Below are 23083 nucleotides of genomic sequence, written 5' to 3' on the forward strand. Positions count from 1 at the left end.
CTTTGCAGTCTCTAGATAACTTTTTATTACAGTTCACTTGGGTGCTCACCTGCCGTTTCCAAGTCTGCAGCTTTTTGTTTACTCCAGGAAATATGAATCAGGTCTGACAGAACAGCTATGACCGTCTTACCTTTCCTAGATCCATGTCTTGGAAAGTAACGTGTCGGCAGAGAGAGCTAGGGAAATATGGGAAATTTTCTATAGCGGCTCAGACAGCTGCTTTGTAATAATGTGTATGTGCATTGCATGGTAGCTTCATGAAAACTGTCCAGCTCTCTAAAGGAATGCAGAAGATAACTCACAAACTGGGGGGAAAAAAAAAATCTAGGTTTTTTAATTCATTAGTTTACAAAGTCATCATGTACTTTTATGATGTAATAGAGCAGTTCTTGATTTATCAAGTTTGGTATTGATTTGAAAAGTTGAAAGTGAGCACAGGCATCATCCTCTCTTCCCACTGTACAGGTCAAGACCAAGACTGTTTTATTACTTAGCAGTAGTTTCCATAATGCAGTGATGATTTTTGACTTTGCCCCTGGATTATGCACTACATTCCCTTTCACTCATAGTGCTTCCTCGGAGCTGCCACTCAGGAGCAGGTTAAAGAAAAGAGGTTTTGGCTTTTTTAACTGTATCTGCCTGTTCATCATACTATCAAATGTATGTTGTCCTGGGTATGTTAAGGAGTCCCTCGTAATAATACCTTCTGTCACTAGGAACTGCTACTAAGATGGCCTCCAGTCACTGCACTTAAGGCTGTTAATTTACTTGAGGCCCCTGGCACTGATTCAGGCTTTAACAGGATGTATATATTGATGACTGATTAATTTCCCTCTCTGTGTTATTCCTCCCAATCTCCCTTGTCTCTGTCCTTTTGTCCTTCTTTGTTGGAAGGTACCTGAAAAAGCATTGTGCGTAGAGAAAGTTTATGGCTTTTGGAGCAAGCAGCGGTTGGGGTTTTTCTGGGGGGGTGTCTTGTATTGGAGCTGTTGATGGAAATATCCCATAATTGTTGGGGAGACAAAGATGTTGTGGCTTTTGTGCAAAGGCTTTTTTGTCCCATGCGCTGCATTTAAGAGCACGTGCATGGACACATGGATGTCAACAGACCTGAGCTCTTCTGCCCATGTCCTGAGATGGCCAGACATGAGGCAGCTGTTGCTGTAGGTGTCCTGCACTAGTGGTTCAACCCCGCACTAAGCCCTGCCAGGAGGCAGGCTCAGGTGGAGCTCAGTGTGAAGGGCTTTGGGTTGGAGCTCATTTAGGTCTGCCCAATTCAGCAGCTCGTGGGTCTGGTTTTGCCTACTCAAATGCATGTACTTTTAACTTCAGGCACTACAGACAGCAGACAAATCAATATTTTATAAAGAATACAGACGCCATGGATTCGGGGATACGAAGAGAATGCCTCTCCTTTTTCCAGAGGAGGTTGTCTTGCGATAAGAGGAAGCAACCATGAATCGGTGCACAGCCGTCTAAAGGAGAAAAGCTGGGGATGTGCAATGCTTTTGGAATTGACTGGAGCACGGGCTGTTGCTTGGTGGTTGCTCTGCATCCCACTTCTTGTCTTGCAAAGTTAACAAATGGAGCTCTGCCTGAAAATTTCTTGATGCAACACTGAAGAAAATAAATGCAGAGTCCAATCCAAATGTGTATCATCTGGGTCTTAGGAAGTTTAAGGGTACCTCTGTTAGCAAGGTAGTGTCTTGTGCTAGTTTTATCAGGATGTGGCCCTTATCTTTGGGTCAGGGTTTGTTTGCACAGAAATGGCCTGATGTCTTCTTCAGGTGCTGAATTCCTCTCCAGGTCAGTGGATGCTGCGTATGTTCCATGCTGTTGGAAATCGAACCACCTGTAGATGTCTGTCTTCAGTCACCTTTTGATTCTGTGCTTGGCCTCTGTCTGTAGCAGCAAGTTGTTTCTTGGCTGTTGTTCCCATTTTAATGAAGTTTTGTGAAAGCCAGAATTGTTTCTTCTGGCAGACGAGGATGTTGGAGAGGATTGTAAAGCTGGAGTTGTACTCCCTTCGAAAGATGCCAGTCTTAATGTGTTGTTTCTACATTTCTTAATGGGGTTTAGTACTTGGTGGATAATGTTCTTAGATGGCACCCACACAAGTTGTCCGGTTTTGCGCTATTTCTTCAGCTTCTGGCCTTTCAGTATGAAGCAGAAGAATGAGAATGATCAGTTCCGTTTTATTCTTCGAGTTTGGATGTGCAGCTCCTGGAAAATTGCCCTTAAGTAATTCAGTTTGATTTCTTGACAGGATGAAGTTATGAAATATTTATGTGCACTAAATTTGGTCCTCTGCTAAGAAGGGAAGGTTTATCTTGATGGTATGGGAGGAAGTAGTCTTTTGTTACATCAAGATATAGTTGGAAGTAGTTAGGCATTCATGCCTACCTTATCAATCTAGAAGTGATAAATACGTCAGCTTCTGGGTTTTTCTTTTTCAGAGTTTGAAAACCTGAGAAACTTTTCAGGTTTTTGGGGTTTTTTTAAGACTGGTAGTGTTTCAGGTTATGCTTTTGGATGCTGTTAAGTTATAAATCAAATTTTGTTTGTTTCAATACGTTTGTGTGTTTTATTGTTTTGCTAGTAAATATTGTTATATTAATTGAACAAATAGACTGAAAAAACTCCAAACCTGTCACTCTTGAAGAGAGCAAATGGGTTTTGTGTTTTCGTTTTTTTTTCCCAACCTCCATAACAACCTAAGTATTTCTAGATGATAACTCAAACACAAAACTGATAAAAAAGTGCTAAATACCCTACCAGCGAAAATGCGTGGACGTGGTCTCCCACTGTGGAATTCACTGAGTGGGCTCTTTCAGATGAAAAGAAGCAAGACTTGAAGAACAAGAGAGGAACGAGCTTTGTGCTGTGTTTTTCCTGTCCTCCCCCCTTCCGCCCCCTAGTCCCCATTTGCATTGTCCCAGCTGAATCCCACCCCAGTGAGAGACTTGTGGGTGGGTGCAGTGGGGAAAGGATTTTGCTCTGGGAAGCGGCAAGAAGGAGATTTTATCATGGTGTGGTTGTTGCAATGGGGCAAAAGGTGAGCATGGCTGGCCTGTGAGAACCAGGGCTGTGTGAGGCTGGCCTTGGCTCTCCTCAGACCTTCAGGACAAAAAGCTGCTGGCGAAACTTGTGCCTGTGTCTTGTTGCTAGTGCGGAAATGATGTGCGTGGTGATCTCAGGGCTTTAAATTTCTGGTAGTTATTTTTCTAAGGATAATTTTGGAGGGTAAAAGAGAAATGCTATCAAGGTTAAGATCTAGAAAATATTGCTTTGCATAGAGCTGAGCTTTAGGCCAAGCTTTTTTTTTTTTTTTTTGTAAGCTCACTGCTCCCTTCAGACTCCCAAGAGCCTGTCATTCTTTTTCATAGTGGAACTCCCTTTTTCCCAGGCAGTCGTGCTGTGTTTTCACAAGTAGAGATCAGCCTTTGCTTGTAGATATTTTTTTACCCATATATTGGATATGAACTGGAAGAGTTCACAGAAATTCCCAGTTTGTGCACAAAGACTAAAGTTTATGGGATTAAAAGGCCATGTGGTTCTCTGATTTATTTTTTTTCCTAAGAGATATCTAGGAAAAAAAAAAAAATGTGGTGGTGCTGTTGGGATCAAATATAGTGGCACTTGACCTCAGCTCACAGAGAAGTGACTCCCTACTGTGCATAGCAGGGGAAACATGCTGAACTTTCCTGCAAAGGAGATGGTGGATCTCCGAGCCACCGAGACAGTAAAGGAAATTCTTCCTTATGCATTGTAAATGTGCTGTAAGATGAAATGGCAGGATTGGTGGCTGTAAAGAAAGGAAAAATCTGTAAAATGGGTAACAGATTTAAAAGGTAGTTTTCTACTTTCTTACCCTTAGGTGAACTCCTGTGCATATAAGTATTGAGTGAATAGCAAGTTTGTACTGCTGTTGCTCCTGGGGACAAAGGGATTTTATTTAGTTTTATTTCAGGTTCTCCTCTTCCATTTCAAAACTTTCTCATGGTGACAACTGTCCACCCTAGTCATGTTCAGGGGACTATTGTTCTGCTGAGCACATTACTGTAGAGCTGATTCCAGTTCTGGAAACTGTACACCCTCACATCTTATCAAAGAAGATCGTACTCAATAGAACAGCATGGCCATGTACATAATGACAATTTTGCATTGCGTCACTCCACAAATGCGGGTTATCTGTCCAGCTGAACAATACTTTGAAACTACAAAGAGACTTATTCTTTAAAGGTCTGAATGCTGCTATCCGTGCTTTAATTGTCTTGAATGACCTCCTTCTTTTGAGAAGCTAGTGCAGCGTGTCTCAGTAGTCTGCTATTGAATAAATCTTTAAAAGGCATCAAGTGGGAGTAGGGCAAAGTTTTGAACAGACCAATAAAGAGGTTTCAGATATGCTCAGACCCTGGGCAATGGCTGTGATCTGATTGCCCACTGTAGGTGCGGCTGCCTTGTACAATGAAGTATGGTAGGTGTTAGTTCTTATGTATGGGGCAGACAAGTGTTTGAATTGACAGCAAATATCCTCAAGATATCTTGTATCCACATGGCTTGATTTCTTCCTTAGGTGCTGAACAGCTTGGAAACTGACTGTTTGTACTGTGTGTTCTGCCATTAAAGAACAATCCCAGTAGCATCTCCTGCTTTCTTCCTCTTCTTTCTACCTTCACTGTGTGGTCTGCTCTTTCCATCAAGACAATTGAATGAAAAAAACAATTGACAGCTTGCCACTTACCACTGGTCCTAGGTTTTTTGTTTTGGTTGGATTGTTTTTTTTCATTTTCCCCTGCTGGCAGAGGTGTGTTTTCTTTTCCCCTGCTGGCAGAGAAACATTTTAGTGAAAAAGCTTTAAATTCATTTAAAACCTGCAGCTACTGAATGGTGTCTGTGAAGATGATTGTGCCTTTCTGGAGATGGAGGCCGGTACCTTGGCAAAACCTGTTCCCAGGAATATCCTGGACTTCCAGTGAGGTATATATACAGTTCAGCATCATACCCATTTTAGTAGTGTGTATTGTGTGTTCTCAACCAGACATTTGAACTCTTGGTAGTGTGTTAGGGCTGCTAGGGAGGAAAATAGTTACATTGCTCTTATTTCTTGTGTGCTTAATAAATGTTCATATTCCTGTTATTCAAGGCATGAAGCTACTAGCTCTATGTTTCAATTTCTCAAATTTTGACTTTGTGAGGAGAAGCCTTCGTGTACCTAACTGGATAAACACCTACTGGATCATTATGTAGTTCAGGTATTGGAAGGTGAAATACCATTTGTCTTTTCTTAACTGGAATTCAAGTGCTATAACTTTTAAGTTCTCAGCCCCACATTTAAATTACATCTAGCTTTCAAATAAAGCACAAGATACACATAAAATCTAAGGTATTAAGGTGCCTCAAACAGTTAGTCAAACCCCTAATCTTAAAACAAATGTGGTGTGATGAATCATATGCTGCTGTTGCAAGGAATGGTACAAGTCTAGCATAGGAAAGAAGGGCTTCGTTGTTTTCTGCTTTGTCTGTAAGTGCTGTTCTGGAACTAGGTGTTCCTGGCTTTGGTGATTATGAGAACTGGCACTCCCTGTAATGCCCCAGCAAAGGCAACTATGCCAAGATGAAGTGCTGGAGGATATTGGACAGCATGGTCTGGTGCAACAGGATTTGATGGAAGTTATGGGAAGGGTTGTGTTGTGTTCCAGTCATTCCAGTGGTGGTTTGTCAGAAGCAAAGGGCATGGGTGTTCCTGTATTTCCTTTTGGCATTAGGAGTAACAAGTTGGTTGGATTAGGGCAGCTTAAGTCTCTCTCCTATAGGAAAGTATTCATCATCTTAATGTGGATTGCATATGACTCAAAACCAACCTTCATAAAATTCAGTGAGCCAATATTTCAAGTCTGATTTTTTTTTGCTTTTAATGGTGCTTCTCTTTGGAAAGAGTTTTACGTAGCATTTGTGGTTTGCGATTTTCATACCATTTGCAGTATGAAAAACTTGTGAACTTCACTGTGGCTCCACCTGTAAGCCACGTCTGCTCATCTAAAGGGCTTAGCACAGAAATGTAAAATTGCGGTGTATAAGCAGATTGAAGAGTGTCTTTGCTGAGGATTAGAGCCACATCTGCACTGCAGTGTCTGAGGCAGTGTGCAAATCAGCATAAAGCTAATAAATCACAGCTTTGCCAGGGCACCTGCATGCTTGGCTGAGGCTTTGCACCAACTAGAATAGGTGCTGTGCCTCGGTATCTCCTGTTCTGCTGCTGTGTCATGTTGGTGCTGCATGCTGGTGGGGGGAGAAGGGTCATCCTGGGGCTGGGGAGGCTGTGGAGTCGAGCCTCCTCATCCTTCAGGCTGCCTCTTATGTGGAGGGAGACGCTTCTGAGACTGCCAGGTGCACACTGAGCAGATCGAGCCACAACGAAGATGTGAAATGCCAAGAAATAGCTGCCAGAACTGCCTGTTTGGGGGGCATGGGGAGCCCTGTGCCAGGGATTGCAGCATCTGCACACCCAGGCAAGAGCTGATGTGCTCTCAGCAGGGGAGTGGATAGTGATTTTCCCAGGAAAAGCAGCAAATCTTGTTGCAGTGGGGAGGGTCACTTGGAGCTTCCTGGAAGTGCAAATGTTGAAGAAATGCAAAATTACATGAAAAGTAATTTTGGTTTTGGGGTTTTTCTTTCAGGATGTTATAGTCTTGTAATCACAGAGAACTTGGATATGTGTGGATTTCCTTATTCTGTGAGAATGTCTGGGCTTCTAAGGGAACCAAGAATCAAGATTTAAACATGGTCTCAGAGGCTGGAAGATCCCCACGAGCTCAACCTGATGAAGTTGATACTGGAGTTGCTTCATACCAGGGCTGAGCCCTAGTGACTCAAATGTTATATAAAATACAACATGCTGCAATTCTGTTTGAAATGAGCTGGGAAAACATTGTGGTGGCGACAAGGAAGTTGGGGCATTTCTCCTTACAGTCAGATCTGGGGGAGTGAGAAGAAAAGCTAAGTAAAGAAGTAAATGCCCCTTCTGATGGGCCATTATGTGCAATGTGCTGCTTTGCCCACTGTCTTGGTGCCCTCATGGCAAAATGTCTACCTGGCATGGGTAAGGATGTGGCTCCATGGGTGACAGGTTTCCAGGGACAGGCAGGGGGACTGCAGCCTCTGTTTAGGGGAGCACCAGCCACTGGCTAGGATACTGTGTGGGGGTGTGCATCCTCCAAAGGTGATGTTCTGGGCTACAGGCTGTGGGGGGACACTGTTCTGCTCTGCAAGGAGGATATGGACTAGTTACACAGAGTACAGAGATTAACCACCCTAAACAGAGTGCATAAGCCTTGACTCTGTCCTGAAAGGACAGGCTGTGTGCCCAAGGCTGACCCAAGGGCACAAGTGGAGGAAGGTCCCTGCAGCATAAGCAGTCATTTCAGAACTGCCCCCACTCCGTGTTGCACTGCCAGGGCTGTTGCTCAGCCCTGCGTGAGCTGGCCAGACTGAAGCAGAGCATGTTTGCCTTGCAGCTGGGTTTGTAAGAGCTATGCAGTCTAGATACTCAAGTTACTAACTTCCAGGAGCTATTTCCAAGTAGCCCACAAATGCTTGGATACCCCTTCTCCTGTGTTTGTTTTTCAGTTTGCAGCTTTTCTGTTGTTGTGGTTCCAGCTGGCAGTTTTGCTTATTTGCCCCACTAAAAGCTATTCTTGTTGCTTCCTGGCACCTCACCATTTTGGAGATGAAGGAGGGAAGACTGGGGTGGGAAAATGAAGGAAACTTTTTCTTCAAGGTGGGGGAGGAAAAAGGCATTTGTGCACAGATCTCTTCTTGTCCAGCTTTCCTGTTGCATCTTTCAGTGTGTCCCTTTAGAATATGGTGGGTTCAAGGAACCTTTGGCTCAACCTGTGTCATTTTTTCCATGCCCCAGGCTATTGTCCTGCACTTGTGGGCTTCCAGGAGGTGTTAAAAGGTTTTCTGCAAGGTCTCTGTCAGGTAAAACTCCCAGCACTGTCCAGTAGTGGCAGAATGGAGCAGGAGCTGCTTCTCTTATCTTTTTTTTGTCTTCACATAGGGTAGTCCTTCCTTTCACCTCTTCCATCTGTTGTGCTGTCTTCTTCCAGCACCTGTGCAAACTTTGCTTCTCCATCTCTCCATACTCTCCTCTTTTTGCTCTGCCCTCTTCTTTTTCCCTCAGCGTGGAGGAAGTCAGGATGTTTCTTGGACCAGAGAGCAGTGTGGTGCTTTGGCTGTGTGTGCTCCAGGAGGGATAGCTGTGTATGTGCTACCAGAAGTGAGAAAGCAAGCAGGCAAAGTTATTTTAGGCATTTCTATAGACTTCAATGTTTCTGGTCACTGGGAGCAGAAGCTGGAATTGCATCTCCTTGCTGTTAGAAGGAGCTGCAATTCCTTCCCTGCTGCAGAGGGTGGCTGATATCAGTGCAGAAAATGTGGGATCTCCCTCTCAGGAGTCCTACGCTTTGCTGCTGACATATTTTGTTTAACTTCAGTGAAGGGAGTTTTGCTGGCAGGACTTAAATGTGAATTGATAGGCTTTGCATGTAATGCTTCCTTTTCTTAGCCCACCCTGATTGCTGGCTTGACCTAGAGAATGAGAGTGGGCATGCTGTGTATTTGTAAGAATAATAGTAATCCTTGCCCATTTGTGACATGATGTGATGAGCCAAAAGGAGAATCTTAGGTGTGTATCCTTGCTGAAAGACTGGTTTCCAAAACATTTAATTCTTCTTTCTTAACAGGTTTTTTTTAGACTTCTGTGTATTCAGAGGACAAACTGCCCTGTTTCCTTTTTGAAGGGGCCACAGGCACACCATAGTGTTAAATCTGAGGTCTTACCCAAGCTGCACTTACGTAATTTCATTATGGTCAGACAATTTTTTCCCCTGTCTTAATCTCTGAATGTAAAGCAGAAAACTCATAGCAGGAAAATAAAAAAAGCATCAGCACACGTGTGACTCAGAGAGGTGAGAGGGCCCAAAATACAAAATGTAGTGACACACACGTGTTGCTGCAGCCCCTGGACCCAGGATGTGGCTGCAGACCAGCAGCAAAGCTGTAACAACACTGCAGCCAAATGTAGGGCGAGCTGGAGGGGAAGATTTTTCTGTTGCATGTCTTATGGGTTGCAATGTCAAATATCATTTGGATTCCTGTCAGTACATAACAAAATATCTTAAGTCCAAATTGCCTGTGGGCAAAGATAAATGTGCCCTCAAGGGGAGAGTGAGGAATGATGGGCTTTTTTATTCACTCTGTGTTCTGCATGTTGCTTACCAAAAGAGAAGCTTTCCTTTCCACAGGAGGGTGTGTTCTTTTGGGGGTTGGTTTTTTCCTTTCATGTGTGCTTTCTTAAGGTGATAGAAATATTATCAAAGAGCTGTTAATAGCTGTTACTCAGTTGTCCCTTATGTTTTATTAAAAGCAAATCCATTCTTCTTATACTTTACAGCTTAAGTATAGATTTCTCTGAAGCAATGGAAATAAACTACATTCAGGATTAAGACTGTTCTTATCAGAGAAGATGATGGGGCTGCTTTAAATGTATTCCTCCTGTTAGTATTCCTGTATTACTCAGGTACTGTTCCAGGATGTGAGCAGACCAAAGAGGTGCCTCATTAGAGCCTGAACATCCATACTTCTGTCTCTGTATGCAGTCAGCCCATGCTGGAAGAGGCATGCCTATTATTAATTGAATTTTTCCAGGTTGAGCAGAAGGGGTAGGGTGGATTTAGCTAAGATGCAGAGGCAATGGCAGCTCCAGCAGTCGGGTGCCGTGTGTGCACAATCCATTAGTGCCTGCTCGGACTCCGAGGGCACAGGGAGGTGGGTCAGGCCACTGGGCAAGCAGCCAGGTGGTGACCCCACTTCAGAGCAGAGCTGAACTTTTGTTCACTTCCAGCTGTTTTTATTTCATTCTTAACCCAGGCTGCAAGAAAGATGAGCGACAAATTAAATTGTAATGATGAGTTGTAATGAAAGCCAAAGAAAACCATGCTTGAGCAGCTCCTGCATTTGGGCTACTTTATTTTTTGATTGGGAGCTTATCCAAGATGCCCTAAGTTCAAGCAGGGATCACTGCTGTGCAGCACAAAGTGCCTTAGTGTCCCTTTAGGACTTGGGATAGATAATGAGAGGATAGAGCGTGTTTACTTGGATGCTATTTTAAAATATCATCTAATTATAAATAACTGTCAATGAGAGCTCCCCAGCTCTCATGCTGTGCCCAGGAAAAGTCTGAATGAATAGACTGTTTCTCTGTCTGCCAGGGCAATCTGGAATCAAATTGTAGCTCTTAAATCCATGAGATTGGTAGGGTTAAAATATTTTTCATTGGCATCCCAACTCTGGGGGGCTTTACCCAGCCTTCCCTGACCACAGTGCCTGAGACTTGTGCAGCAGCAAAGGTGTGCAGCTGCCTCTGGCTTGATCAGCTGAAGCAACTACTCTGTATCTGTGCTTGGACATAAATAGGAAGCCAGTAACAGTGTTTCAAGTGCAATGCTAAATGCTGACTTCCCACCTCTTAAGGATTAAACTTCCCCAGCTGGGCACCTGATGCTAAACAGGCACTTGGAAGTGTGTTGTCCAGTGGACCTCACAGTATTTACAGACACATCTGGGCAGGAGCTCTCTAGAATGGGGAATGCCTGCCTCTAGTGAAAGAGAACCTCGGTTCTCTTCATGAAGTATTTAAAGGAGCTGATTTGTATGGCAGCAAACTGCTCAGAGGTCTCATTACTGCTGTGTTTTTCCTTTGGTCATGTAGTGCTGTTGTTCTCTTTACCTATAAGACAGCTTTTGAAAGCTATTCTTTGCATTCTTTATTTCCAGGCTTGGTGCCTTGATTGCAAAGAGCAGATAAATGTTTAACTTTATTACCCCCTCAGTTTTGGCCATGAGAATTCAAAATGCAAAATTAACTACAGATGAGATGAACATAATTCCTTTCTCTCACTTGCTATGGTAACAATAAACTAGGCTGGAACCTCTCTTGGATGCATTGAAAAGTTACTTAGCTTTCTTCTCAATATTTCTAACCTGTGACCATTTTAAGTGCAGTTAAACTTATTCCTTCCTATTTTTCTTAGCACAAATGGAAACCAGAGAGCTTTCTTCTGTAAGAATCTAATTTTTTTAAGGAATTCAGTGGTTGTAAGATTTTTTTTTCTTTCCTTTTTTTACCCTGACAAATAGTTGCTACTAATAGTTGGCACATATTCAACATGTTGCAGAGTATCAGAATAGTTTAAAGAATTGCTGATATTTTCTATGCTGTTGTAAGTAGCCATGGTGTTTGACTGTTTTGTTTGATCAATCATAGAACTAAATCTATCATGAGGATATGGCAAATCTGCAGTTATATCTCATGATGCTCAGTATTAATAAGAAGACTAATTATGGTAGTAACAGAAGTTACTCTGTTTTGTAACGCGAGCATTAAGATGTTGTTGTACTGAGTGGTTTTTTCCCCCCTGTGTGGGAGTGAAAAGCAGTCTGTGTTGAAAGATGTGTTTTGGCTTGTTTGGCTTGAATTCATAAAAAAGTAAGGTTTCTCATTCTGGGATGTTAGTTCTGAAGGCTTGAAGTAAACACAAACAAAGCTCAATGAAATCTGTGTTGTTACTACTGTTTTGTTGTTTTTTTTTCTCACTAGCTTTCGTATGAACACAAAGAAAGCAAGATGCCAAGGTTCAAACTGTGAGATTGCTGAAGTCAGCAGGGAGTTTACCATCAGTGGCAGTGGCACCAAAATTCCACTTACTGCTTATTTAAAATATTTGTTCTTCTCTTCCCTGCAGTAGGTCAGACGGGTTTTTTTTTTTAGGACTCACTGAGATGCCGTCTCTGTATATTTGCAGCTAGGGCAAAGCTTGCCTTGGAACAAACTGGATTTTTCAGTGGATTAATCTGTCCCATAGCTTTGTAATGAGATTATGGTTTATGCTGATTTGTTGCAACAGTACTGGTATATCCAGTCATTCCAATAGCAAAATGCTAATCCTAGAGAAATAAATCTGTCTTCTTGCTGGCAGGCATAAAAAGAATAGGTGGTTGGGAGTCTCTGCTCTCTTGTTAGGAATTAGGGGGTGATACCTTAAGTTCAGCATCAGTTGGATTGAAACAGTTTGATTTTATCAGGCTTTTGCAGAAACAAATTGAAATTGCAGAAACAAAGCCTTATCTCCTTTCTCTTGATTGTGAAATACTTAATGGTTGCCCAGAGCAAAGTCTGATTGATCACAGTACTGTGGGGCTGAAGGATTACATCAATGCACAAAGTACCCCAGGTAGTAATATAGAGCACTCTGAAGGTGTTGCTGTCCTTGCTCCTTCCTTGCTGAGCAGGTAGGGTCAGTGAAGCAAACTGGATTCCCTGTTCAGACAGCTGAAAATTGTTGCAGTGCAGCCAACAGCAGTTGCGGCTTTTCCGAGGTGTACAGTGGCAAGAAGCTTCATCTGGGACAAACTATTGCTTGGGTAGATGCATCTCAGGAAGATTCACTGTCCCTCCCTCCACCATCCAAGGTAGAGACAAGTGTAATTGCTGGTGGCAGACCTTGCTGCAGATGAGCAGCTTTTGGGCAGCACTCTGGGCTGGATGAGGTTGGACAAGTCTCACGGACATTTCCTGCATTGTTTCAGCAGCAAATTAATGAAGAGATGATGCGAAACTGTTGTTGAGTTTGTGAGGCACAACCTGAGCTGGCTTTGATGCCTAGCTCTCAAATAAAAATATTTTAAAACCTCTTTTTTTTTTAACCTCTTTTGTAATTAAAAAGCGACTCTGAACAGCAGTGGATTGAATCTTAATCTGACAGACAGCACACAAGAATTTCAACTAATTTTGCCTGAACTTCCATGCTTACAACTTTTCCCCACTCCTTGTTTTTGGCAAAAGAAGGAAGAATATAAGTCATCTTAAAATCAAAATAAGTATGACTCCTTATGCTGTCAAAGGAATCTTTTCAAAGACATGAAGTCTGTGCTGATGATGGAAGGTCAAGTCAGTATTACTTTGGATTTATTTTTTTTGGAGAGAGGAGTGCTGAGTTGCAGTTTGGATCATGACAGAAATGCTCACTGATAATGGGAAGCAGCCCAAATGAATGTGCTGCAGGAATGGAAGTATTTAGCTGAAGCACATATTGAAAACTACTTGGGAATTTGAGAAGGAAGAAGGGAAACTGAAAAGCGAGGCTGATTATCAATAGCCCTAGATATGACTGGATTTTTTTTCTAGATCCTTGTGTTGCAAGTTCAAAAGATTGTGTATCTGGGTACAGAGCTTTCATCTTTTCCACTGGGCTCAGACATGGAAAGTCAGTTGAGACCACTGTCAGGCTTTCCTAATGAATCTACCCACTTTAAATTAAAAATTTAGTACACTACATTATATAGCCCTGAGATGTTTAAATTTTAATGTGGTTTGTTTTGGTTGGGTTGCCGTTTGTTGGTTTTTTTGTTTTTTTTTTATCTTACTCCTAGAAACGACAATATTTGCTCCTAGAAATTACAACATTTACCCTTTTAACTTACTGGCAGTCTGTATTTAGACTTTACATGATACACTCCCACGCAAGTCATTATGCTTTCTTTTAAACGAGGAAGTTTCTCTGATCAGCTTGATTTTAATTTTTTAATCAACCTTTTTTTGTGTCTGTATGGAATCAGAAAGTCAGACTGATAACATAAAGTGGCTTTCAGAGACGGTTTTTCTTCAGTAGTAGTAGTATTTTCTACAACTGTATGCTCTTTCTACTTCTCTGCCATTAGGCATTTTATGCAAGAGTAACTCTTACAAGCATCTGTTCAGTCATAGTGACATTAAAAAAAAAATTATTCAATTTTTGTAGGTTTAATGTTTCTACAAGTAGGCTTCATCATGTAGCACAATATTTCTGGGGTTTTCTTACTCTTCCTTTAAGGAACATTACAATGATGTGAATTTTTTCCCTACAGATTTCCTTTGCTACGTCAGACTGAAAAATTCAGGTGTTGTTCTCTACCTAATGAACTTTTTCTGTTGACCTACATCATAGACCAGTGCTTTTTCTGAAGAAATAGCACTGACAGGCTGAACAGCTCAATGGAGATTTGAGTCAGTAGCGAAGGACCATGCCAAAGCTTAAGCAAGCAAACCACCCTAATTTAATATTTATTAGTCTTTGACATTCATTGAGGTGCGTCTCCATAGATAAAATACCCAGCGATAGTCTGCAGTATCATGCAGTGTGCAGAAAACAAAAAAGTTTGAGTTTCTTCCTCCACCTTCCCTCAGAGTTCAGCTGGAGTTCTTATAATTATAATGGAGTTCTTATTAGGAGAGGTGGCATAGCCTTCTAAATAATAATAATAATATAAAATAATTTGTCCTCATTTAATTATGCAGACTTAGCAAAAACTTTTTTTTTCTTGAACAAAACATAAATCTCAAACTCATCATTATAAAAGAAGAAAGCTCTAAGTATTAGAGAAATGATCTGCAGGAGAAGATGAAGCTGTTGTGCCAGTGAAGTTCTGTGGCAGTAACACATCTGAGTGCTGGAAGTGGTGAAGGATCACGTGTTGACAGCAGTGTGCAAGTGGGATGGAAGCTGTCCCATGCACTGTTGCAAGGAACTTGGAGTTTTCTTTCAATAGCTTATTGCCCATGCTAACACTCTGAGGGTTTTTTTTTTGTATGTTTTTTCAGAGAACTTGTATTCTTAATGCTGTGAAAGCAACAAACTCAGTGCAGTACTGCTTGAGCACTAGTGGTGCTTCTGTGTGTCTCTGAATCAAATAAGTACAAATTCAAATTAACAGTGAATGTTCTTTGTGATGCGGCCTGGTGTGCATCTTCTTATTTTGGCTTACTTGGTTTGTGTGGGACAAGGAGTTGCCATCTGCTGTTTTGTTGTGGATATTATGCCTTGTGTTCTGTTGTGTTGTATTTTAAGAGATCAGAAGCTCAAACAAATAACTGGCTAAACAACAACCAGAATGCTGAGACCTCTTTGAAGATTGTGCAAAGGATTAGCCCACCAGTGAGAGGAAACAAAGACTCTCAGATAAGAATGGCTCTTGAGTTATGATTGATCTTTTCTTTCTTATTTTAATTTTTTTAATGACAAAAGAATGTTGTGGTACCCAGCCTTGTTTTAACACCTGGTGGTAGTGCAAAGCATACCTTGGAAAGGCTTGCAGGTAGCTGTGGTGCTCCCAGACCCTCATTGCCAAGGAGACTGAAGTGTGTGTGATGCCTGCAGTTCACAGCTGCTCACAGGTGCTGGGTGTTTCTGACCTGTGTGTGGTCTCCTCAGGTGTGCTGTCTCATCAGTGCTCAGCCCTGGGCTTCCCATTTTTAGATGGGTTCCCCCCCAAGCTTTTGTGATGAGAGGAAGTCTTGTCTTCATCTTTTACCTTCTGTGGATCTCCCAGTAAGATGAAAAGAAGTTGAATTCATTTTAAGGTGTTACCTTGTGTGGGAGCTCTGTGACTAGCCATGTCTGTAGAAACACAGATTTGCCTTTCCAAAAACAAGACAGCTTTTATTAGCTTACTAGTGCCAGGTTTTGTAGGTTCCATCTTTTGCCATGAAAAAGCAGCACTGGCATTTGTATTTGTGCTAGCAGTGTGACCTCCCACTGACACAAAACATCTCTTTGCACAGAGCCATGCAAGTCTGTAATACTATCTTTTTCTTTTTTTTTTAAAAGAAGAGTTAGATTAGCATTGCATTTGATACTATGTGGTGCTGTCCTTTTGTTTTCCTGATGGGGTAGGGTAATGTTAAGGTTTATCTTACTGCATGGCTTGTTTGGTCCTCAGCTAGAGAAAGCCCAGGGAATCTGCATGCCCAGTGAAGCAGATAGTGTGTGAGTAGAGCTCCTCGCTGCAACAGGAGCTTGATGACTAAGTAAGAACCTCAAGTCTTTCTTTTTTCTGGCTTCTAATAGTTTTTCTTTCGCTTAGCTTTCTGTTGTTGCCAGATAAACCTCCTTCCCTTGTAACACTAGCCACATGTTGACAGTTCTGCCTAATTATTTCACAGCATAGGTGCTCACCTGACCAGCCAGCCACCTCTTTTTCCAGTTAGCACTTTAGTCCTAGCAAATGTTAATTCAAATTCTAGGGGGAAAAAGGTTGACGTTATTCTTTTGTGTGGTTTGGTAGGTACCTGGCTGAGCACCCAGTCATGATTTTTAATATAGCTGAGATTTTTCTATGTAATGATATGTAATGTGATTATGGAACATTAGATGGAATAATTAAACTCACCACCTACTTAACTGACCAAGACAGTCCGGGTGATGCACTTAATTGTACGGCATCTGTTACCTTGCACACAGATGGTGTTCAGGCTTAATGAAAACACATGGCCCTAAGTCTTGCTGAGTTTTCCCTGGGGTATTCACAGGCACCTTTTTCATCAGTTATTTCACAAAAGCCATCTTAAGTTTCTTGTGAGCTCCCAGTCCTTTTCCGTAAGCCTCTTTGCTCCAGAAAGAGCAAATTCAGCGTGCTTGGACTGATGTGCAAGGGACAGCATTAAGCTCAATTTGCAGTCTGGTGTGATGAATGAGATGAGTGGAATGCATCCGTAACCATCTTCCTGGCAGGAGGAAATGGTGTCTAGCTCATCTGCTGTGTGTAAATGGGATCTGTTGTGTTACTGGAACCTTGCATGTGACGACTTCTCTTTCTCTGAATTACCTTGTTACCTGCTATTTTAATGTCTCCAGATGCAAAGCTTGTGCTTTAAGACAGTGATGCAAACTCTTAGCCACAATGACAAAGTGTGTGGCATTATAAAGCGTTTATAGTCCTGTACATCACTGCCTATTTTTGGCAGTGTAGTTTCAGTGTGTGAGTAAGTGAGTCATATTGGCCTGAACATTTTGCAGTGACTTGAATGTTAGTTTTTCAATATTAGGAGGAGAACCTTAAAAGTTTTGTTGTTGGCTTGTTGTTGGTTCTTTTCATTTGTTTCATGAATTTTCTTTAGTGTTTGGTGTTGAAAAGTTGTTGTCTTTGGCAAACAGAGTACATGGGACCTGTGTGAATTTTCTTTAGTGGATTGTAATGGGACATTAGGAAAAGACTCTTCTCTGAGAAAGTGGTTAGTCACTGGAACAGACTTTCTGTGGAAGTGGTCAAGGCACCAAACTTGTCAGAGTTCAAGGAGCATCTTGATGATACTTACTTATATGGTTTAGTTTAATGCAGTCCTGTGAGAAATGAGCAGTTTGGCTTGATGATCCTTATGGGTCCCTTCCAACTTGAGATATTCAGTGATCCAGGAGGAGGCAAAGAGGAGACAGGAGTGCTCAGATCCTTCAAACCTGAAGGTTTGAAACCAAATCTTCAGTTCTACTCTTGAGGCTTTGAGGAATTCCCAGACATTTTGGAACTGTGAAATGCTAAACTAAATAAAAATGTGTGTGTCTTTAGAAAATAAGCAGTGTCAACAACTTGCAGAGAGGTCTCTTTTCAAAAGAAATTAGTGTCTTTCTGTGTTGCAGCATTGACATATATAAACTCAGTCCCTGCATGTAGTTGACCTCTGTTTTCTCACCTAGTTCTTAAAAAATGCAGCTGAAAACAGAATTTCTTCTCGGAATTTGTAGCTGGATTTATCCTGTTCCTCTTCCATCAGTCTTGCTACAGTTGTTAGCTGTTAATTTGAAATCAGAGTGTTTACAATGACAGAGTCAAGATTTGCCAAATGTGGATGATCCAGTTCTGGAACTGGAAAGAATTATTAAAGTAGCATTGGCATTTAATGTAGATAGTATTTAATAAGCATGGGACTCTTGATTAAGCAATTACCTTTTTCTTTTTTTTTAATGACGGTATCAACATATGAATTATTTTGCTTTCCTGATCAGTGTTTCCCTTGCAACTACCCTTCAACAAAGGTGGTGTTGGCAGTATTGGAGGGTTTTAGGAATTGTACAGTAATGCGTCATGCAATTAAAAAATGATAGTGAGTCTTCTTTGCAGTGAGCACCTGAAGAAGACCTGTTGCAGTGCTGCTTTGGTGGTGCTGAGTGAAGTACCCAAACACTGATTGTGGTCAGAGTGCTCGTGGGAGATCAGCTTCTTTTGGAGCATACTGGCTAAGTTTTCTGTTCAGAGGTGTGAGGCTTTTAATCTCAGGCAAGGATGGGTGTTGACACTTGATTTAGGGTTTAGGAGCTGCTAGCAAATCATGGGTGTTAGTCTCGGGCATTATTATGAATAAACTTGACTCATATTTTGGAAAGAGGTAGGCAACTTGGGGAAAGGTGGGGAATTGCATGTGGTAAGTTCATTGCTTCTCTTGACTTCTGTTTGGGAGGGGGGGTAAAAGACCAGCACAAGTATTTGCCTGTAGAGTCTTTGTAGTGGTTTAATTATATTGCAGGCATGTGGGGCGGGGAGGAGAGGGTGAAAAGATAGAGCAGCCAATCCATACTGGATCATAAGAGACAAAACTGTTACTAAAGATGAGTGGCCTGTGTTCTCTGTTTTCTCTTGGCATCTTATTTTTATGAAAGCAGCAGTGTAGGAGTGTGTTGAATAGGTGAGAACTGAGTTGCGTAGCTGGTGAATGTGAAGGCTGCTGAGTTCTCTCCCACACAGCTAAAATGTGATTAATGGAAGGCTTGCATAACTTATGCCACTGTGGCAGGGGGAAAATCAGATTGAATGTGTGTGGCTGTTTTGCAAGGTATGGTTGGCTGAGTCTGGGCTGGGTTGGGCTAAGACAGGAGTCATGTAGCAAGGGTCAGAGGTGTCTCCAGCCTAGAAGGTCCTCCTCTCCAGGAAGAAACCACTTGAAAATCAGTGAGCAAGTCTTATTGGGAAGACAGAGTAGAAGAAAAGGGAAGAAAGAAATGAGTTGCTTTGTTGTCCTCTGTCACATTTTCCTTGCATATCTTGGGTACCATGATTAGCCAGGTGGTTTTGAGAGTCCTTTAATCCCTTGGTGACAAGGAGCCTCTTCCTACAAAGCAAATCCCAGGAATCTGTCTCACCTATGGTTAGGAAAGATCAGGGCTTGGTAAGGACAGACCTGCCCTTTGTTAAGGAGCCAAGAGGAGTGTCAACTCCCTGTCACATCTGCTTCACCTTGTCTCCTCCAGTCTCCTGTGGCAAAGCGCAAAATTCATTTCCGATGTAATCGGTTGCAGCAAATAATTGGTGTAATGAGAATTGTGGTTTCCAAGGTTCTGTTTAAAAAAATACAGCTACTTCCAGCTGCAGACTCAATTACGTAGTCGCTCTTGGGCCTGCCTTGCTAATCTCTTTCTACACTCACCTGTCCCACCCAGTTTTAGTGGAGCAACCACTTAAACAGATCACAGCATGTGAGCCATGGCTGGCAGCACCTTTTCATAATGGGTGTCTTTATTTTCCTGAGAATATCTTACTCAGATTCATCGAGGGTGATCCATACTGTAATTGTTTCCCTTCAATCCTGGATGTAGAGTCCAGGCTCCTTTTAGGTAATATTCTGAAATTATACCTACAAATTGTAAGGCAGAGAAAAAGTATACCAGAGATGCTTTGTGTTTTATTCCAAATTTGTTCACCACTGTCAGTGAAACTAGCAAAATACTAGGTCTTCCCTTAGATATCATTGGTTGGATTTTGTTGTGGGACAGAATAATTACTTGCTGCAACAGATTATAGGAAGCATGAGTGTAAGTCTCAAAACTGAAACATGAGTTTCAAATAACACCATTATTTATTATTCATTTATTATTATTATTATTATTATTAGTATTAGTATTATTATTATTGTTATTTCCCTTAAAATAGTAAAGCTTTGCAGCTGGATGAAGGTAATTTTTACACATATTAGAGGCTGCCCTGTGAGCAGAAACCAGGAGATGCTCAAAGTGTGATAATTTGCTAAAACTTAGCAGATGCATAATTCCTTCAGCCAATATATCTGCATTTCTTTCAAGATATGGATGGGAAAAGAGTGCTGCATGGTAATTTTTCCACTCTTCCCTAGGCTTTATGAGATCCCTTATCCCAGTGTGCTGTGGGTGGAGGAGATCAGGAACTGGTGTTAAGCAGCCTTCCTGTCTGGGCTGCTGAGGAATGTGGTCCAAGGAAAACCTGGAAGCCAGTTCATGAAATGGCCTGTTTACCTGGAAGCTACTTTCTGTGGCTTTTTCTGTGGAAAAGAAGGAAACCTAGAAATGTACTTCTGTAGGAGCAAGAATAGCTGGTACTAAAGAGCTTGGTCTACCTTCTGACTTCTTAATCTTAATTTTTTTGTTTTTCCTCTACACCCCTATCATAGCAGTTTACCCATGGTTATAAGCTAAAGACAGAGTTGGGCGAAACAGGAATGTTTTTAATGTTTAACAGGCCATGGAATAGCAGACCCATACAAGTCCATCTCTTGGACTCTGCAGGTTGTGCCATGTCCCTTGTTTAGCCAGATCTGAGTTTCTGGAGGAAATAAGCAGAATTCTGTGGCCAAAGGGTGACAGAGCAGATGGTTGTAATGGTCTCTCCTGATTTAAAATGTTAACGATTCTCACACACACCAGTTGCTCTGTTTTAAATTGTGTAGGAGGGTGCTTTCTGATAGAATGGGAGCATGAAATCAGGCAGGAATGGGGTGTGTAGAAGCTGTTGCCTACGGTGGAAGAGTGCCTGTTCCAGGCAAAAAAAAAGCTCAATGGGAAGTAGCTCTCCTTTGCAGAGATTGAACAGAGGAAATGTCTGCTGCCCCAGGCTGAGGAAATTCTCATTCTTCCGCTGACTTTTAGGAATATCAGGACAGTGAGGAGAAAGTACAGTTTATTGTAGTAGCTGAGGGCAATGAGTTTTGTCCAAACTTGATTCCAGGGCTAAACTATTTGCGTTATTTTTGGCTGTAACTGCAGAGGGCTGGTGGGAGAGAAGGAAAATTAAATTTAAAGTTTCATTATTCTTGGCCCATGTTTAGTGTCTACTGAGTGCTCCTGGAAATCCAAGTGACTGCTTCAAAGACACCTGGAGAAAGGCTGGCTTTTTGTGTGCTTAATGCAGAAGTACTGTGCAAGACTGTGGGTGTATGAGAGCAGTTCTCTGATGATATGCAGAACAGCTTCCTGTTGGAAAAAATTCCTTGTGGAATTTTGTTGATATATCAGTATCATATCATGCTTGAGATGTGTAGCTGGCGCTTTAAATGGTCTGTTTAATATGGCTGTTGGAATTGCTGGAAAACCTAGCAAAGCACTCTAGACCTGATCACACACTGCAAACTGTAGAACAGGGGAGGATACTCTGCAGAAATGCAAAATTGTTAGGGACAAGGGAAGAAAGGAGAGCTGGATCTTTGGCTGTGTTTGGGATGGGTTTGACAGACACCAGAGTACAAGAGTATGAGAGAATGCCTTAGAAAGGTGAGCTACACATCGTCTGGGTAGGCTTCTGGTTCAGTTTTAGTCTGAGAGGGGACTCAGGTGTTTGCATTTTTTTAAAAATATTTATTTATTTATTTATCTTCCTTAAGTGATAGGATTAAGTTTGTAGACATCTGAATGGCTTGCAAAAGCATAGAATGACAAAGATGAAATCTCTATCTGAAAGTGTGATATCCACTTACTACTGTATGATAGTGTGATGCTTCTCTTTTCAAATATGAAAATGTGTTGGAGCTTTTTTTTTCCTTTATTTAAAAACTAAAGGACCTCTCAAGTATTTGTATTGAGTGAGATAGGCAGATCAAAACAGAAATATGAAAAATATGTTTATGCAGAAAGTTGAAAAAGGAGCCCCAAAGCCACTACTCAGTAATCTGGATTGCATCTCTGTGATAATGTATGTGTGCACTGAGGTATTTTGCTTCATGTTTCTTTTCTGGAAGGTAAGGTGATTAAGTTGCAAAAGTGAATACTGGAGTTGAAATTTGTTTAATTGAATTTTTAATTATCAAAAAGTCTGGAAAAAAATAAACACCAATAAGAATTAAATGTTTGTTGTGATGGTTTCCTAATTCATCATGCAGTAAGTGCAGTTTGTTTTATTTTTTTAAAAAAACCCTACATCTGTTTTGCAGGAGAAACTGTAGAAGGTCTTCGGGAGAGCGATTATCTTCTGATTCATTCGTGTCGGCAGTGGACAACAATTACAGCTCACAGTCTGGAGGAGGGTCACTACGTCATCGGGCCAAAGATAGAAATCCCTGTACATTATGCAGGTAAAGCTATTGTTGACCTGAAATACAAATTCAAAATTAATTAATTGCCTACCACTTACACTGATCATTATATTTGAGAGAGTGAAGCTAAGCCTCTCGTGCCATTGTCAGTGAATTAGCTTTTTAGTAATGTTACAGAGCAAGAGATACTGACTTGCTTGCAGGGCTGCTAAATAGATGTATTTCATTGAGCAGCACATTGACAGAAGACATAGCTGTGTAGAGGAATTGGTTTCAATTTGAGCGTAATGAGTTGCCAGCACTTCTCATGTGTGAATGTGGAGACACAAGTGTGAAAGTTTGAAATTGCCTTGAAATGTTTGGTCAAAGATGGAATAGATTTTACATTCAAGCTGGAGGGGATTTTCTGATATTTCCATGTTAAACGTCAGGCACTCTTCGTAATAATACTGCAGTTTTAAATTAGTGCTCTTCACTAGTGCCTTGTCTTCGTCTGCCTTCTTGGGGGATAGAGAAACACTGTTGTTCCAACTAGCTATGAGCCAACTAATCCATATTTATTTTATGATTTCAAATTATTTTTACTTTCCTAGGAAATTATTTTTAATACTTTTTCCTGCTGCTTAGTGTCCTTATTCACAAGCTGAACAGAACAATACAATGTGAGTGGGAAGTGCTTATCTTACAGCAATAGATAGAAAACTTTTAAAAGCTGGAAAATGTGAGCTGAAAGAGCCATGGCTACAAAATAAAGATGTGGGCTCAGTGTTCTAATTAGTCTTCTGTATAACCAGTTATCAATGAATAATGTACTTGGCTCTGCTACAGTCTCCTTTAAAACACTCTGTACTGAGGGTGTGCTGAGTTGGACAAGACCTGGCTGAATTGCTTTGAGTCTGTCACACCAGTACTGCTGCAATGCAGCCAATTCCAGTGATG

General features: G+C 41.5%; 1 protein-coding gene across 2 annotated transcripts in view; it reads left to right on the forward strand.

Moving 5' to 3' along the window:
* GAREM1 (GRB2 associated regulator of MAPK1 subtype 1) overlaps positions 1-23083 on the forward strand; it is a 101873-nt gene that overhangs the window by 972 nt on the left and 77818 nt on the right. For both annotated transcript variants that reach the window (XM_086889297.1, XM_086889303.1), the window contains exon 2: positions 22043-22183. In XM_086889297.1, coding sequence (XP_086745423.1) covers positions 22043-22183 — 141 coding nt within the window. The remainder of the gene's footprint in view (positions 1-22042; positions 22184-23083) is intronic.

Source organism: Cyanistes caeruleus, chromosome 1, assembly GCF_971803275.1.
Source record: "Cyanistes caeruleus chromosome 1, bCyaCae1.hap1.1, whole genome shotgun sequence".
Taxonomy (NCBI): Eukaryota; Metazoa; Chordata; class Aves; order Passeriformes; family Paridae; genus Cyanistes; species Cyanistes caeruleus.